The sequence below is a fragment of the Artibeus jamaicensis genome, unplaced genomic scaffold (assembly GCF_021234435.1).
Source record: "Artibeus jamaicensis isolate MK-2021 breed Jamaican fruit bat unplaced genomic scaffold, CSHL_Jam_final contig_467, whole genome shotgun sequence".
Classification (NCBI taxonomy): domain Eukaryota; kingdom Metazoa; phylum Chordata; class Mammalia; order Chiroptera; family Phyllostomidae; genus Artibeus; species Artibeus jamaicensis.
This window is the reverse complement of record NW_026521845.1, coordinates 7875001-7894391: the sequence shown is the minus strand read 5'-3', so window position 1 is coordinate 7894391 and position 19391 is coordinate 7875001. Positions and strand designations below refer to the sequence as shown.

The window sequence follows — 19391 nt, the reverse complement described above, 5'->3', positions numbered from 1 at the left end:
GCAATCAGGCTAAGCTACATTTGCACACAGCTTCTGTGCAAACTCCAGTAAAGGGGCAACTGACCACTTTCATGTCTGCCTCGGCTTTTTAGGGGCGAGGTGTTACTTGTAACAATGTGGAATTACAGGGTACACATATGCATTTTCTTTTTGAGGATGAACTAGGACCTTCTTGTTCCTTTTCCTTTAAGGTCACAAAGGAACTTTCACATAGAGGCATGATCCGATTATTTTTGACATTAGCAATTTTTATCTGTTCTCTAATGCAAGAGGTACTGGGTATATTGCAGTATTGATAAAAACTCTTTTATCACCAGTTAATACTTGTTTGTATTCATCTCTCCTGGCCCCAGTTTTCTCATCTGTGAAAGAAGAGTTTGGACTAAATATTTATTCAAGCAGGAAAAAACATTAGTCATATCCCATTGTTCCAAATCTAAACTCTCCCATTGGCTTTCCTTTTCTCCCTAAGCCAAGCCCACATTTATGACCCCAAAAGATATCCTAGCTAGAATTCGAAGTATTTCTCCATTTACCCATTTCTGTCTATTCCATAACTTGCCCATTCATTCCCACCAACACACTGTAACCCTCAGGCGGAGTACGCCCCACCTTTCCTACCAACCGGACCCATCTGTCAAGACACACAGTCATGTGTCTTAGTCCTGCATCTCCTCATTCGAGAAGTCTTACTTCCCTCCTGCAGTTCTCCATCCCCACAACTTCTCTGCACTCTGTAGCTGCATGCTGACGGTTAGGTCTCCTTTTCTTTGAAGACAATTACATTATTCTCTCCCCCTCTAATTTCTCAGGAGCGCTCAGCTGTTTGACTTTTCCCAGTTATTGTTCTATGGCTTAAGTTCAAAATCACAATCACATCTTTTTGTATGATTAGCTAATAAAAGTTGTAAGTAACTAGAAAACAGGCACTGTCTTATTTTCCTTAAACCATTCAGAAGAGACATTTCATGACTACTCAAGTTTCTTTTTCTTCTTTTTTTTTTTTTTAAAGGAAAGCCCTTTTGGGCTTTCAGTGTGTAGTTTTACTGTGGCATAAATTCAAGTTCCTATGTGTCCTATAAACATTGGGCACATTTCAGACTTGACTTGAATGAGAGATGATGATAATGCTGTATTTTTCCATTCCTAGGTGGAAACAACCAAGAAAAGTAAATGGAATTCTGGAACGCTATGTATTATATATTTCAAATTATGTGCATGATTTTACGATTTGGGATGTCATCTATAACAGCACAGAGCTTTTCGAGGATCACAGACTACAACACCTTTTGCCTGGCACTAAATATCTCATCAAGTTGGGGGTAAGTTCACTCTCCCTGTATCACTTTCCCTGACCCTTGCTGCTTCTCTTTGTCCCATCTTCTCTCCCTCCCTCACAAAAACAAACGGACAAAAAACTCATGTATTGCTGTTCACACTGAAAACATACTTCGCATCCTAAATGTGAATGGTGCTGATCTAATACCTACATTAGTTTATATTATGCAAAAATTATAGCATAACAATCTGAGTAGTAGGTTTTCCAAAATCTAATTCAGAGTTATCAGAAATTATTTCTTTTTTGTTTTATTATTTGTTGCATGTCATGATTGTTGAGGGCTTTTTCTAAAATGCTTGGATTAGTAAGGTTATTTCCCCAGGGAGCTTGTATTCATTTGAAAACAATGCACAGTGTAAAAATTTAGGTCTTATTTTTTAAATTAAGGTTTAAGTGACCCCCAGATACTCTCATTCGTTATTGTGTTCTGGTTTACATTACTCTTCTATCTCAAACGAACAATCACTAATAAAACCTTAGAATCAATGTAGTTGAGAGGTTTCTTTGGACACACCATAGCAATTTTTTTCATGCAGAATAGCACTTTTATACAAAGGTCTTTTTAAAGACCTTGATATTACGGTGGAATTTATACGCAGTAGTCCCTTTTGTTTTTTTGATGAAATGTAATCTTTTTTAAGTTTAATAGCACATCTGAAAATAACTGAATATAAACATGAGATTGTCCCTATTTGTTTTAAACACACTCTTCATTTTATAGCAATATCTATATAAGGATATTTGCTTTGATAAATGCCATAGAAAATATTCTGCTCTTGATTATGAATAAATTTACATTTATGTAGACACTGTGTATGCATTCATTTTACTTAACATGCTCTTGAATGCTCTAAATATTATACCACGAGCAAATAAACTACATTCAACTATTGCTAAGTGTCTGACCTGACACCATAAAACAAGGGCAACCAGACAATGTTAAAAGTCCTGTTCAGAGCCTGGTCCCTGTGCCTAGGTGTTTGGCACACAGATGTATTTATGAACAGCAGCTTGGATCACTCTATTACCCAAGATGTAAAAAATATATTAACTTGATTTTCAAAGGCTAGTACACAAATCCACACTATTTTCAAAACAGTTGTAATGTTAAAATCTGGAAAGTTCTCTGTTTCTTAGAAGCAACCACAATTAAACAGAAATTGTCCTGCCCTTGGTTGTTATTAGGGAGTGGCAAAGGTCAAGAACAGGCCTACTCTCAAGGCCAATTTTAGGATATGCTATGCAATCAGTGAAAGCAACCCCCTTGCCCTGACTGGTGTGACTTAGTTGGTTGGGTGTCATCCCACAGAGTAAAAAGTAGCCGGTTCAATTTCTGGTCACTGCACATGCCTGGGTTGTGGGCCCAGTCCCCATTGGGGCATGTGTGAGACGCGACCAATTGATGTCTCTCTTGCACATCAATATTTCTCCTCCCCCCTTCCCCCCTGTAAAATTAAATAGATAAAATCTAAAAGAAGCCCTTAATCATTTATGTTTTATAATCTATAATACCTTGAAAAATAAACACCACTAGATTATGATTCCACTCTCCTGAGTTTCAATTCAGATTTTGCCACTAACTATGTGGACTAAGGCAAATTTACTTAACTGCACCGAGTTTTATGTTTTCCAAGCCCTAAAATTCTGTGATGCTAAAAAAGGTGACCCTGAACAGTAGTCTATGGAGTCAAACAGGATCCATCCGCCAGTGAGTGATGTTGGTGCAAGATGTCGCAGTCTTGCCCTAACTTTTGTTAATAAATTTGCTCATGTTTTTTGTTATTTTTTATTTGACTGTATTTATCAGGGCAGAAAATACACTAATATATGTTTGGGAAATATTTAACAAAAAGGTTTTTTTTTTTACTCAACTTTGTTAACCAGTTAATTAAATGAACCAGAATGTTTTAGGTTCATCTTAATTAATTGAGGGATTATTGCATATTGCACAGTTTAAACATAATAACTGGCTTTCAAGGTCATTAGATTAGTAGATGGAGATAAGTTCTCAGCTAAGTGGAGTTGACTTTATAGAGCCTTAGCGTGTTGATGAAGTGTCAGAAAACAAAACATGCAGACCAGAGCTTTTGAGCAGACATTAGAATAGTGGCAAATACAGGGGAATTGGAACCACTGTGATTTCCTCCAGACTGAAAGCAAACCTGTTACTTCATGTGTCTTCGTTTAACTGCCCATGTTGACTGGATTATCAACTCTCAGAGAGTAGAGGCCATGTCTTTCAAACTTCTGGCTGCAGAGTCGAGTTCCGTGCATGGTGGGAACTGGACACTCAGCAAACAATTCTTGGATGACTGGACCCCAAGTATATTTATTTCATTAAGAATCTGAGACTTCTGATATAAATGAATTGACTTGCTGTAAAATGTAGGAGTTGGAGGTTATATGATTCCAAACTTACACTATTTCCACTAGAAGAAACAGGATGACATGTTCTTACAGTCAACAGATGGTGCCGTGAGGTGTGGTAGTCCCGATAGCAATAATATCAGCAATTAAATAAAGAAGATAGTAAGACAAGTATCAGGATAAGTGTGGTCTGATAATTTTCATATTTCTTCTAGACATTTGCCTCTTAATGAACATTGTGTTAAGTGTATTTCCTGAAAGGATTCTTGGAAATGATAAGCTTCACTTTTCAAAAGGTCATTTGTAGATAATCTGGCCTTGGTCTCTTTCAGCACACTTTAAAACATTCTTAACATCCTCAGACCCAACTTATGTGAAAACACATGTTTGCAAAGAGAATGCTAGTTTTTGATGTTCCTAACAGTAATGTTTTAAAAAATAATATATGTTATTAGTTATGCATTTCATTAGACCAAAACTGAATTCCCTATTTGGTCAGAAGCTTCTCATCAATTCAGGGTAGTATTTTGACTTTGCATTTTTTTTTAATGGTCGTCATTGATGAAAGCTATGGAGATGGGTTGAGACACATTATTTTGATAGCTCAGAGTCTAAAACACTTTGCTGTTTCATAAAGCCACCTCTATCCATTCCCACTATTTTCTTTAGATTTTTCCAAGCCAGAATTTTAATAAGCATTCAGTGGCATTGAATGCAGTGGCCCCTGGTGTTGGCAGGTCAAACAAGATACTGATTGGTTCAATTTCATGTAGATGATATCAGTTAGACTAGATCAATGGGGAAGCAACCTTAAGGGCCTGTATTCCTTGCCGATGGACCGCACTCTATATCTCCAAATACATGCCAAAAAATGTGGAACAATATTTTACAGGTAATTCTGTTATTTCAGCAGCCCTTATATACATTTTGTTTTATTTACAGGGCAAATTCTCTCATGAACTGTTCAGATTCGTAAGACGTTCTTTGTCATGTTACTCATTTATGGATCTTTCATGACAACCCAAACAAGCAGTCCTTCCAAACCAGGGGATGTCTTTGTTTATCCCAGAGAACATCATAAAATTATCAAAACAAAGTAAATTTTGATCCACATTCTGGTTTTTTTATATTTAATTTTGTGTCACAAAGTTTACTATTTCTTTGGGCAGAGTTAGCAGGGAAAAGTCTTAAGTATTAATGAAAAAATATGGTGACAGACTATTAGAATTAAATCCCATTGCATTAAGGGTTTACCAATAAGATGCTGCAACATTTTTTCCCTCCCAAGGGAAAAAAAATCTAGGAAATGCAAAAGATGGGTTTATCTTCCTCTAAGGACTGGAAGGAAGGCCCTTTTGACTGCTTTCTGATGATAACACAGCTGTCCCTCATGGCCTCTGTTTCTGCCACATTTTCTGGTGGACTTTTAGCATGTCGGAGATGATTTGATTTTTCCATTTTAATGTTCAGATAGTTGTTCTTGGGCTCATGGCAACGTGGCCTCAGGCTTCGAGTTGGGGTTTCACCACAAGCTCCATTGATTCTTCCTTATTTGCAGAGGCTCGTCCTCAGGAGGAGCGTGGCGTCTGTCTGGCATGTGTATGCATGTACCGCAGCTGAGAATTAGAGGGAACCCATAGAGGTTAATGCGGTCCTGATCATAATGCAGTTTCATGCCCAGGCCCCAGTCTAACCCATCTGAACCTTGCGTGTGCTGATGAGAACTTATCCTGCAAGCATGAGCTAAACAGCCCATGAGACTGAGCTCCATGTCCGTGGACCGTGTGTTTGTTATTTAGACCTGTAATGAATTATTTGCAATAATTTTGCAATATTATACTTCAGTGTAAAAGATCATTAAAAATCCGTCAGCTTTCTCCCATCTTTAGGGGAAAGAATATTGGCTGTTTTAAGTATCAAAAGGCCCTTTCTCATTATCAAACTGAAAAGCAAGGACAGGCCCAGAGACATGAAGAGGTATTTTAATCATTTATATTAGTGATATCTACCTTCTGTGGAAATGAACTGAGTAACTTGTCTGCTTTTTGCATTATTTTATGAATTTGCTTTTTCTTATTAATTGGTAAAAAAAAAAGTAGTGTTTTTTTTAAAGATTTTTAAATTCCATTGTGCAAATTACAGTTGTAACCTAGAGAGATGCTTGAACAAAGCTTGAGTATACTTTTCAAATATCTGCGTTATTTATATAAGGACATAATTGCTACTATTTGCTAGCAAATTTAGTCTAGAAATAGCCTCTGTGCCTCTCTCAGTTTCCTGGAGATATGCTTATCCAGCAATTCAGGGAGTGCAGATATTTTCCTAACACATTTAAATGTTCACTTGAGGATTTTTTGCAGTTTATTAGGATAGTGTACACCAAAGTTTCCAAATATGTTGAACACCCACATTTCTATTTTTGACATGAGCAATACCTTGGTGGGGAATTGGCATGGGGGGGGGCCATCCGGGGAAGTGATCTGTGATCCCTTGAAGTTTATCAGCGGTTTAATAAGGCCCATTTCCTCCTCCGTAGAAGTCTGACTTGACCTGTTAAGGCATTAAGCAGTCACTCAACGACCTCTTTGCTGTTGATTTATGAGAAATATTGTTGTATTCAATTACACTGCTATATTGGCCACATTATAGTAAAGAAAGGGCAGTTATATTTTCTGTACATATTTTTTTCAGAAATCACTTGTTTTCTCCTGAAGAAGTCTTTGGTCTCTAGGACTTTTTTCATGGGGCATCAAATTCATTCTACAATAGGGACTTTTTTGCAAAGGGAATTTAGTAAGGGCTCTTCACCCAGTCACTCTGCAGGAGTGGACAGTGGTAGGTTCGCATTTGTTCATAAAGTCTCATTAATAAATAATGATAGAGAATAAACCCTGTGTTTTGCACACTCCCACCCATGACCTGCTTTGGCCCACTGCGTGTGCCCTGTCTCTATTTCATACATCCATGCATTCTGGGTTATTTTCTAACTAATTATTGAAGATAGCTGTCTTGTGTCCTTAAAACACACACACACACACACACACACACACACACACACACTAATTAAATGTCAAGCCTCAGTACTGAAACAAATGTATTTTGTGCGGTGGAGGGAGTTTTATTTCAAATAATCTGAAACTCTTCCTATGAATTCTCTCTCTTCAATGTTTATCTAAACTTTTGGGACCCAGAGTGAAATGCGCTCTTCTTCTCCTTCCATCTCTGTTCAGGCTTGCACGGGGGGCGGGTGCACGCTGAGCGGGGCCAGCGAGGCCCAGACTGCGGAGAGCGCGCCCGAGGGCGTGGCCGCCCCCAGCGCACACTCCTATTCACCGGACTCCTTCAACGTCTCCTGGACTGAGCCCCAGTATCCGAATGGTGAGTGAACCCTTTTAGCCTCAAGTTGAAAAAGATGATTAGCAAAGGTAAATTAATATTCCAAGTGGCAGCTTATATGTGGTGCTTAATTTTTAATGATCATTTTAGCACATAAAATACCTGAGATAGGATCCTTGTCTGTAGTTGGGAGACTGGTTTTTAGGCTAACACAATTTTGGTGGCTCAAAGGTGCTCCCTTTTGATAGTTCCTGTGTACTGCATCTTATTGTGTAATACGTTCTGGAGAGGTAAAGAGAGCAAATGGGGGATTCCCTGAGAAGGCCCTTGTGACAATGACATTTGATTTTCAATGACTTCCTGTTTTTGACAGTCACTCACTTTTTCCAGGTGTAGAGAGGTGGAAAGTTCATGAACATATTGTATTTCAAAATGCTTTTGATTTAGTAAGATTATCAAGAGATCACTGGGAACTCTGTATTTTTAATATGTTGTGTATAAGTATTTCAGCATACTGTTTTTAACAATGCATACATTAAATATATATACATTTATATCTGCTTCATTTGAAGGGGATTGTGTGTATTACTAAGTGGTATACATATCATTGCATACATTAGAGAATAAAGTTAGCCACTTCAAGTTTGCTGAAATAACATCTTCATAAAGAATTTTTGTAATAATATGGGGTAGGAATTGCTTTATTCATTGACTGAAAGTATTTTTACACTTTGCACAGTATAGTGTCATTGTTCAAAACCACAGAGGCTTATATAACATCACCTTTTTGGTCCTCTTTAAGACAAATACCAAGAAGACTTTTAATATTATAGAAATGGTCTTAAGTAACTCATTACTGAAAATTGAAATGGCCTCTTTTAGCATAGCTAAAAAGAATAAAAGAAACAAATTGCAGTTTTATTAGTTTTTCTTATGTTTACTATGTTATTAATTATTCCAGTCATCTCATTTTAATTAAACTTTTGGCAAGTGCGGTAGATATATTTGAGGTAGTGGAGGGAGCTTTAATACTTAAAGTGAGTAATTATCTCTGCTATTGAAGTTATTCTTGTACTATTACAACTTTTCTAATAAAAATAAATGGATGTCTATTTGATACTTACATTAAACAGTGAAAAATCTTGCCATGCTTCAAGCCGCACAAAGAAGTCTAGTCCATAGGTGGCAATGCAAATGTTAATAATGATTTCTTTCCATTGGAATGCTGTTCAATGCCACCATGTGATTTTCCGGGTAGAACACTTGCCTTCATCCCGGTTGGTGGTTACAACTGGCTTTACAGCTATGCTTGGAATCCTAGGTTGACTAAAGAAATATTTTCTGCCTGTCAGAAAATCTTTGCACATCACCTTTTGTGCACTTACAAGCAGCCTTAAAATGTTCATTGGACAATAAGAATTTAAGAGATTTTTGGTGATTTGTGTTAACCCTTCCATTATATTCTAAAGTCCAGTACTTCATCTCATCAGAATTTTTATAATGTTTATTGTAGGAAAATGATTAGACATTTAAAAAGTAATCATTTCATTAAGTTACTTTTCTTCTCTTCACTACTTCTCCCTTTAATTTTTCCAAATTCACCAGTGTTTGCTGTCTATTGTTTTTTGTCTGGAAAGGGATAATCTGATTATTGGAAAGCAAGTGTCCCTCGGGCTGTTCTTCCAGCTCCCCCGCCCTCATGCTAGAAGGGAAGAATACAGTCCAAATTGTTTATTCTGGCATTTGGATCTTCCCAGCTTGTGACTCGCATTTACATAGCCTTGAGATCCACTTTCCTTTGTAGCTGCCCTAGAACATTTATAGCTTAATGTAGGGCTCAAAGACATAGGCATGGAGTCAAATCTTATCTCTGGCCTGCAGTAACTGTGCCACTTTGGGAAATTTACTAAATTCCGTGAGCCCCAGTTTCTGTGATTATCAAATTGGAGTTCACAGTTCATACCATCTCTCTGTCTTTACCTGTAGAACTCTGGCTCCTTCTGTCTTCTCACAAAATTCTTGCACTCCTTCAGTCTGAGCAGAGCTGTCTCTCCTCTCTTGACCATTTATTCTGTGTCTGCACCTTCACAGTGGCAGGTACTTCATTCATCCTGGGCTCAGATTTATCTGGGTACTTGTCCAACTTGCCTTAATGATGATAAGCACCACAAATCATTCATTTTTGTTTCCCTTCATGGTGCCTAATGCAGTGTTGTATTTTCCACTGATATTTAACAATATTGAATTTATTTAGTTTTTTCTTGCGAAAATGACATTTGAGCAGTGATATGTATACTGCAGAGTCCTGGCTCCCTAATGATACCAACAGAGAGAACAGAATACATCTTAAACTTGGTAAATCCAAGTTGCCGCCCCCTCATTTCTCTGCCTCTCTGCCTGCCCTTTCTTCCATGTCCCCACTCTGCTCTCACTGAGAAACACCGTCTACTCCCATCAGCCAGTAACCTGGGGGGTGCTTCTGACTTGATCACCCCCAATTTCTCTTGCCACACAACCTCTGCCTCCTCATGAGGACAGTGATGTGCAAAGATTTTCTGCTAAAATCTAAATTTGTTCATTCCCAATGTATTTTTGATGACCTACTGTGTGTCATCATACTGATGGTGATACCAAGTTGAATTTGCCGAATCCATGATTGGAAGGTATTGGAGTTCCTTGGGGGAAATACTTGTGTAATCAAACAATCACAAGGTAGAGATGTCGCAGAACACCAAGTGTGTAGAGAAGAAGCTTCCCAAGGAGACCCATGGAGTGTGGCCATGTCATCCCTTTGGGTCTTCATTAGCACGTAGTAGGTCTGGATACATGCACACATTTAGAAGGTCATGTTCTGTCACAGGGGCTGCTTGGCTGGTTTCGTATACCCCAGACTCCAAAATCTTGACTCTATGAGTCAGTTATAGATCTAAATAGATTTTTTTTCACTAGGACTTTATAAACATGAAAAAAAAACTTGTTGAGAAACAATCAAGTGTTGACCCAGTTGCTAAGAATTTGTATGTGCTTGTGTATCAAGACAGTGGCAATAATGTCAATAAGAACAAAACAATTTTAGGAAGTTGATTATTTTTGCCAACTTAAACCTAGTACCATGAGGACAATAGAATGTTATTAAAAGAATGTTTAGTTTGATTTTTTTGAGCATATACATTATTTCAGGAATGGGTGGTAGAGAAACCAATTCACTCTAGATCTTTTTTATGCACATTCGATATTTGCTATCCTGAAGGATATTAAGGGATAATAAATAGAAGGCAAATAAATTTTTGTAATGTATATAAATGAAGGTGTATGTGTAAATATTAATTAATTACTCCTCCCCATGCAAAGAAAGGATTTATTTCCTGTTACCACAACTAATAATAATAATAGCAATAATAATAGCTACCATGTATAGCTATGTGCCAGGCACGTTAATTCTCATAGCTTGCCCATGAACTAGGTGTTGTCATTTCCACATTCAGGTGTGGAAACTCCAGTTTGTAAGTATTAAGCAATTTAATTATCAAGGCAAGTTACATATGAATATAATACAAAACAAAATGTGAATGACTAAAAACAATTCATGATTTTATTCACTGTACTTCTACCTAAAATTTTTGTAGAAATATCTATACAGTCAGATTCCATCTAGCTATGTGGGAAAAATATTTTTTTGGTCACTTTGATTTGTCTCATATCTTGTTCTCAGTGCTGACAAGATTCCTAAGATCTCTATTCCTATTGTTCTCTGGTTTTAAAGAAATAACTGTTTTTTTTTTAAACTTTTTATTTGGATATGTTTGTTTTTTAAGAAGCCAAAATGTGATTCTCTCTCCTTTCCTGGAAATTCTGTCTTAATAGGAGCCGTGGATTACAGAATTCAGTGAGTCACTTAGGGAAACTGCCTTGACAGTTTTGAGCCAACCTCGGGTAACTTTTATGAAACACCTCCACTTGGTCTGTCAGGTAGAATTTCCCAAGCACAGTCTTTTTCAGATGGCGCTGCTTCCATTTTTAGAAGAGCAGAACGGTAATAAGGCATCACTCCCCCATGCGAAAGCCGTTCTCTCTTTTCCTTTTTAATTGAAGGATCAACTATTCACACAGGGACCTGTCTGCCACACTCCGTCATCATCGGGCCTTGGGGGGAAGCCCTCAGCTGATGCTCACATCGCCATGCTGTCCTGGAAACAGGCAAATATGTGGGGAGCATCGATATTCACTAGGCATGTCATTTTCATGACACACCAAAGCATCATTGTTTAATTCTTATAGTAAACAGAATTCCTCCACTTCAACAGAGGTACCTTGTGTTAAATCGACATTGCGTTGTGCTTGTATTGAGTTTCCTTGGTTATATATGACAAGCTATTGAGCCCCTCAGGAAATGTAATTTGACATAGCATGATGAAGAGGCACAGAATATATACCCCAGTGGACGCGCTCTGTGGACAATTGTGATTCCGCTTCCCTGTGAAAATTAAACACCTTAAAAGTTCTACCATTATGGAAAGAGATAGGTGATGAACATGAAACTGCTTATTCTAGATAGCCAATGGGAATCAAGTATCCATTTTGTGGATTATCCATTGAAGAAACTGAATTTATAGAATGGAATTAAATAACCTGATCGCCCTTAGCACATAACATCATGTTTTATTTTCTTACCATTATCTTACTGATGATTAGCTTAAGAGAATAAGGAAGGGAAAAAGCACAAAAATATAGTAAAGTACAATGTCATTCAGTTTCCGTTTATATGTTGGGTATTTGTCTTTGGCTTCTCTCAATCCACTCTGCACTCTTCCCTGCTCAGCCCTGGGTTCTAGGCTGACCTTCAAGCACGATGTCGATAGGCCTCTTTCTCTGTCTGGTTTGCTGTTGGTTCATCCATGAGCAGTAGCAAGAGAGGAGAGGATGGGAGGTGAATGCAGCCTCAGATCTTCCTCCCTGTGGTTTCCTCTCTGCCTGGCTCTGGGCAACAGGGCTGCATTGCTAACCAAAGGCTCCAGCGCCTGTCCAGTGGGTTTTCTACACCTCAGCTCTTTCTCCAGGGTCCTGCATCCATTCTCTCCCTATCCGTTCCACATGTAAAGATGTTTACTGGCTCCCAGCCAGCTGGTCTCCCAGGAGTCCTAGCTATGACTAGCTGGGGATGCTTTATGATCACTTACTGCTCTCCCTTAACCTTTCCCTTCTCTTCATAAGTGGTCCCTTCACTAAATTGTCCTCTGTTGTCCATTTAAGTTGCCATAAGTTTCCTGCTGAGACTCCACTAGATCCCTAAATCTCATTTAATCCCATTCACCATGTAGAATCCGGGGAGCTGGACAAATGTGAAATGCTTCCCTTTGTTCTAAGAATGTCAAAAGTAAACAAACAAAATTCCCATTTTGTTACACCCTGTTCTGGTGCACTAGACATTTTGAAAGCAAATGCGAGCCATGTTCAGAGGGTCTCAAGGCAGACTGCCCTTGCCCAGTTGTTCTCATTATACAATTCTGTTCTACAGTTGATTTTTCGGCCCTTCCTACAAATGCTGTCAAATATTGCTTATCTAGAGAACGTGCATGTGTGTGCGTGTGTGTGTGTCTGTCTGTCTGTGATCTCACCTGTGCTTAAGTTAGACTTCAGTGTCCTCTGCCTCTCCATTCAACTGTGTCCTAGGTACGAAGAAAAGTCTCAGCAGTGCAATTAACTGTCACCAGTTTCACACAATTTTATGCTCAGCTCCTTGTCATGCACTCATCTTACACTCAGGCCTTGTCTCAGTAACTCTCTGTTAGTTCTTCATCCACGGTTCCAGATGTCATGGTTATCTGGTTTCTCAGCATAGCTCGCTAGGGGTTGACTTGCTAGAGTGAGTCAGGTAAAGACAGAGAAGTAACTTTTGAGAGACTGTCACTGAGGGAGAATGGAGAAGAACTCAAAAAGTAGACCCAAGAAGTGATAAGGTGCAGCCGCTGAGTGATGTGAAGGGTAAGACCTGGGTAAGCGTCCTCTGTCTCCTCAGTCCTGGAGGGTATTTCTGAATTAGAGAACGTAGTCCTTGATGTCTGTAATGCGTGGTCTGAGTCATCGCAAAGCGACTCAGTGATGTTCATTATAGTCTGGGGGTGTGCAGGTGTGCAGCACTTGCTAAAAAGGTTTCCTTAAAAAATGGTTCAGATTTTTAAAGTTTGTACTTAAGGGATGAGATTTAGTCATCATGAAAATGAACTTCTATAAAACATCTCATTTCCCAATATGTCAGATAAATGAGATATTATGCACATAATCCTAGCATAAAAGAAATTTTCTGTTCCCCAATTATGCAAGAAAAGGAAACTATTGATCTGGGTGCTTTCTATTTCAGTGTTGAAAATAGGTCAAGTAGATATTTTGGGTGTCTTACAACTTCTTTAAGAGCTCCTGCCCCACGTTATTTGCACACAGATTGTGTTCATACGTGTGTGTGGGTTCAGTGACTGCTTAGCAGAGTGCCAGGTTGGTAACAATTTCTCATCCTTATTTTAACTGTGATTTTATGTACTTTTTTCCTCTTAAATTTTCAGTGAAATGCTTGGTGTTTTCCTGATGTGGTTTTCATTTCTTAGTTTTAATTCATTTGTGCTTTTTTGTGCCTAGTATTAAGTGGCATCAAATCAGATAGTTTCTGTAAGTGTTCTTAGAATTATCATACATGGCCACACTGAACTAAAGGAGGTGAAATGCAGGCAGCTGCACCCTGTGGAACTATCGGGGTATGTGACAGGAAAAGGAAGCCTCTCCCTCCCAACTCTGGAAGTGAGGGAAATGGACTTGCTTTCTCAATTTACTAGAGTGTTTTGTTTTAAAACCAGCTCTTTGTCCAAAGCCTCTGTCTCTGAGTTATTCTTCAATATCATCTTTTTTAGCAAGTTTCTTTTCAGGCTTCAAGTGTCTTAAGTCTCTCTTTTTCCTATAGCCTTAAATTTTTACTCTGTATAGATGTTTATATTTTACTCTGCTGTGTGTTCATTAATTTATTCATTCAATCAATATTTATTAAGTATCTACTATGTTTTAGGCATGGTGCTAAGGAATGCACAAGTGAGGAAATGTCATGTCAGGCAATTAATGTGAAAAGTGGATAAGTGTTAGGAAGGAGATGTCCTGTGTGTTATGTGATGAGCTCCCGACAGCTGTCCTCAGGGAAAGCTATGTGACAGAGGAACATTTAAGATAATTTCTCAAGAATATACTAGGAGGCCATTGTGACATTAATTTTACTTTGAAAGAGGTTCTAATTTAGCATGTAAGCAAAGTTCTATTTCCCACGGTATAATGAATGTTTTGATTGAATAAGTCAATGATGATATGATTAGCCATTCAGTGTCTTTTATCTCTGCTAGTTGATGTCATGATAATGCATATAACTTTCCTTCTGAAATACACTGTGGTTGATCACTAAAACCAGCCAATCATAGTTTTTCTAGCCCATTCATGAGTATCTCGTAAATGTGTGTACTTTGCTTAAGGCTCCTATGTTTACATAATTCAGTGTTGTGGTTAGGAACATGGTCTAATTGCACGAGGAACCTAAGCTACCAGGTCATAGTCTGTCTATTCTAGAGCCCAATCATCTTGATTCAAATCCTGAGCCCAAGAGTCACCAACTGTGTGACCTTGAACAAGTTACCTAATCTACCTGTGCCTGAGTTTTCTCATCCGTAAAATGGTGATCATAATATGGTCTGTAGCCCTGGCTGGTGTGGCTCAGTTGATTGGGGTACTGGCCCATAGACCAAGAGTATACGGGTTTAATTCTGGTAAGGGCACATACCCGGTTTGCAGGTTTGATCCCCAGTTGGGGCGCATGCCCCAGTTGGGGTGTGTGCAAAAAGGCAACCAATCAGTGTTTCTCACATCAGTGTTTCACTTTCACATAGATGCCTCTCTGTCTCTCTCTGTCTGTCTGTCCACCTGTCTCTCTTCCCCTCTCTCCCCCCTCTCTAAAAGCAATGAAAAATAAAATGTCCCCAGGTGAGGATAAATGTTTTTAAATAATTCTGCCTGTACTGTAGTATTTCTGTGTGCAGAAGGTTAAAAAGCAGTTCATACACACCAGGTGCTTAAAACCATGCCTGCCACCTCCTGAGTAATATACAATGCATTAACAAATAAGGTCATTTGACTTCCAGAGAACATGTATTAAGGATATCATTTTAGAAAGCAATAAAAATTATAAATGTGCTTAATTTATTCATATTTGAATTGGAACACAAATGACAGCAGTTAATGGGATGCGATGGAAAGAGTCCCATCCTGGGACTCTTGGGTTTTATTTCTGTCTCTGCACTAATTAGCTTAACAATTTGATAGTCAAGGGTTTAAAGCTTGTTTTTTTCCTCTGGAAAGAGACTGGGATCTAGACTCAGGGAAATACCACATTCCATGAAATTAGGAGTCGCGTGAGAAGTTCTTGCTTTCTTGAAGTCATTCTTGCCCATTGGCTATCAGTCACACTAAATGCCAATTATTGTCTTCCTAGGCGTTATCACTAGTTATGGGCTATATCTGGATGGCGTATTAATTCACAATTCCTCAGAACTCAGCTGCCACGTCCATGGGTTCACTCCTTGGAGCTTACATTCCTTCCAAGTGCAAGCATGCACGGCCAAAGGCTGCGCGCTGGGCCCACTGGTGAGTTCACATCTGTAGAGCCCGGGAGCAAGTTCAATGGCACAGAAATGGGGATCAAGGAAGGTTTGAGTTCCAGCAGCCACTCTCCACACAGCTAGTCTTTCAGGCTGGATGGGGGATTTTCTCCTTACAAAATTTCACCTAAGACTTAGGAAGAGTTTATATTCAACATAAATTTTGAGACCGCATGTGGTGAAGGACAGAATCAGCAATCTTTCACTGAAATTTATAAACATATTGATAAGTTGGACGGCTTAGCAGGCACGCATACAATTTTGCATAACTCATTACATGTTTAAAGTGCATTTTTTTCTTCCTCATAATGGGTTCTACAACTAATGAAGTTCATGGTGAAAAAGTGAAAATAATTGAAAGCCCACACTGCCACAATAGAGCAACACTGCTCCCCAATAGTTGGGCTAATCGATTAAAATGTTGAGTTCACCTCATCTATTAGAATGAAATATCCTAATTTTATTAGTGTAATATAGCTTCATGAGAACGGTGTTTAAAATTACGTTTATATCAGCTTTTGATAGCCACACTTTAGAAATCTATGATATGTATCTATATTTCATCAGTAGCTGAAAGATTGACAAAAATTATGCTTTTTATTACTAGTCTAATTTTGAAAACACAATTAGCAGTACATAATTTTCATAGACTGGCATGACGTTCTTTAGTTTTAAAACATCACATTTTCATGTTGTGTGTTTTTCTTGATTAATTAGATTTACCTTCTTTTAACAGGAATGCTCATTAGTTTTAGATCCTTTCTGGCAATCTCTCCTAATGCTCTATCATTTTAATGCACTCTGTCTTCATTGAAGAGTGTATTGTATAAATATTACTTTGAAAAAAAACAGCTCTGCCGTTTAATTTGTGCTTCCTTATTTTTCATCACTCCTCCCATTTTGCTTCAGAAATTGGTTGCTTTCCAAGCTGCTATAACATCATCTACCCGGGGAGCTGAGCTGGAGTCTTTATTGCCATTAAGTATTTTATAACCCAGTCCCTCGGATGGTTACTTACTCTTAAAAGCAGGAATGGCAGTAGGCCAGCTTTTCTTCTCCATTCACAGAAGGAAAAGAAACAAAAGAACACTTCGCAAGAGCTTGAAACTTAGGCTTTCTCAGAAATATAACCTGCCAGTTGTGGTCCTGGCTGCGACGCTGGCTGCCACCCTGTCTCCCGTGGTTCACACGACGTTAAACAAGGGGGACGCGGTTATCGACCTGTGTCCTGCGTGGATATAGGCGATGTTAACCTTAAGAAATCAAGTGCCACAGCGCCCTGATGGGACAGGGAAACAGAATTGGATTGTGAAATCCCACCCTGCCGCAGCCCTGTCCATGCCAGACTCAGCCCTGATGGGGAGGGTCTTGTCTTTCCCCCTTGGTTCTTTGCTCAATCCTGCGCTCAGCCTGCAGACGCTTTTCCCAAGTCAGTGATCCATCTCTAATCACTGGAATTGAACAATAACGTCTTTATTGAGAACAACTCCACTTCAATGGCATGCCAGGAAGTTAGAACCCATGGTCTTTAATAGATTTCTAAAATATTTTGTACTGGTTACAGGACTTATTATCCCCTCAAGAAACTGCTTAGGAGTATTCTAAGTAGTGCAGGACATTTGCCACAATCATGCAGGATGTTACAGATCTGGGTTTTTGTTGAGGGTTTTTTTAAAAATGTGTCTCGTTGATTTGAGAAGTCTGTGAATCAGTCTTAAAAGTCAGGCTTTCCTATTATTAACTTACAGTATGATATTCAACAAAATTCAGCCAACAAATGTAGCAACTACATATACATTTCACAGGCATTCTTTTTGTCTGAAACCCAGTGTTGTAACATTTTATTGAAACAAAAATATGTAATTTCTATTTTTAAATCTTTTTCTGGCAGAAATCAAAAGATAAATTCTGTGAGAGTCAAATTTTGAGTTCATCTAACAGCATTTCTTAATGATAACTCTCGATTTTTAGAAAACCTGCATATTTATTTTACATCTGTTATATATTTAATATAATTTTTCATGCATGCAAGGAAATACTACTCAAAGTCTTCTATGACAGACACCTTCTGCAGTCATGAATGTGTTATGGTTCACCCTCAAAATTGACAGGTTGCCAATATATTGAAAGAAAAACAGTTTAAAGAGGACAAATTAGATGAAACACAATATTTTTAACATCAAATACATACATAAATTCTACATTCTTACCATTTTAATGTAATATTAGCTCAATATGTTGTTTTTTTTCTTTAGCCTAAGTTTATTACTTGTTTGTAGTTCAGAAGGAATTGTCTTCTGCCCATTTGAAAAAAAATTGGATTTCTTATCCATTAACACAATGTATTTTGCTTTTAAGAAAATTCCAGTGTAAAAAACAGTTTACAGTGTTTTTGTTCCTAATTTTAAGATGCTAATATGCACTGTCAAATTAAACCTAATGATTGGTACTTTATCAAAGTTTGAAATAATAATTTAAAAAAAACAGGAAATGCAACAGAGAATTTTTTGTATGCTTTCCTTACTTTCAATTATATCCTTGAATGACATTAGATAGAACCCCTTTACATTGTGTGTCTCTATAAAAAAGGGAATTTGTCCACGGGAAGACTGCTTTGCTCCAGTTTGTTTGTTTCCGCTTGACAATCTCAGATGGGGAGTTTTATGACTGTGTTTGGCCTTCGAACGTTCATTGGATTCAGTTCCCCAGGGGCCTCTTAAGGATGAAGTCTGGAACTATAGGTCACCTAGGTGTCAGATGCTTAAGGAGCTGGCGCAGTTTCCTGGTGATGGCCCTGCTTGCAGAGATCCACACCCTGGCACACGTGGGCACACACATTTTCACATTCACTTTTTACAGGAATGCATATTTCAGACATCTAGATTTAAGTTACCATGGGTGTTTTGGACAAGGAAACACTACAGGGGAAATCAGCCCCATTGCTGTCTGCTGCTATTCTCCATGCTTCCTTGGGGAACATATTCTACTAGACTTCAGATTTCTCAGCTGCTCCAGAAGGAAAATAATGTCTGCTTGGAAAGGGTTGCTGGGAAAATTTAAATGAAATAATTTATACAAGGGTATCTGGTACTTGGTAAAAGTTTCATTAAGACTGAAAATTTTATTAAAATGTTGAGGCACTTTAATTGCACCTTTGATATGTGCATTTGTTCCAAATATTTGTGTGTGTGTGTGTGTGTGTGTGTGTGTGTGTGAGAGAGAGAGAGAGAGAGAGAGAGAGATGGGAGATTTCCAAGGGAATGCAGGCCAATCTCCCAGGACGCCTCTTTCTTAACATTTTTTAAGGCAAAATAGATAATCAAAAGTCTTAAAAAAATTAAAAGACTGAGTGAGTCAGTGCAAAATAGGACAATTACCAAATTCGATGTGGAGCAAAACCTGGAGTGTTTATCTAGATACCTAAGAAAATTTTTAAAAATATATCTATGTTGAATTAACCAGATATGTGAGGATAATAATATAATTTTCTGGAATTGCCCTAATACTTCAACTATTTGAATCTCATTTGGAACCCTTAAAAATCATTTTTATGGGGAAAAATAGACAAAAAACTGTACTTGAAAAATAACTAAATAAAATTAATTTAAAAAAATAAAAATAAAAAATAAAAGCCTGTGAAAGCGAAAAAAAATCATTTTTATGGAATA

General features: G+C 38.1%; 1 protein-coding gene across 1 annotated transcript in view; it reads left to right on the top strand.

Annotated features, from left to right (window-relative positions):
- USH2A (usherin) overlaps window positions 1-19391 on the top strand; it is a 505359-nt gene that overhangs the window by 262104 nt on the left and 223864 nt on the right. Inside the window, exons 33-35 of the mRNA XM_053667304.1 lie at window positions 1151-1322; window positions 6937-7084; window positions 15558-15709. Coding sequence (XP_053523279.1) covers window positions 1151-1322; window positions 6937-7084; window positions 15558-15709 — 472 coding nt within the window. The remainder of the gene's footprint in view (window positions 1-1150; window positions 1323-6936; window positions 7085-15557; window positions 15710-19391) is intronic.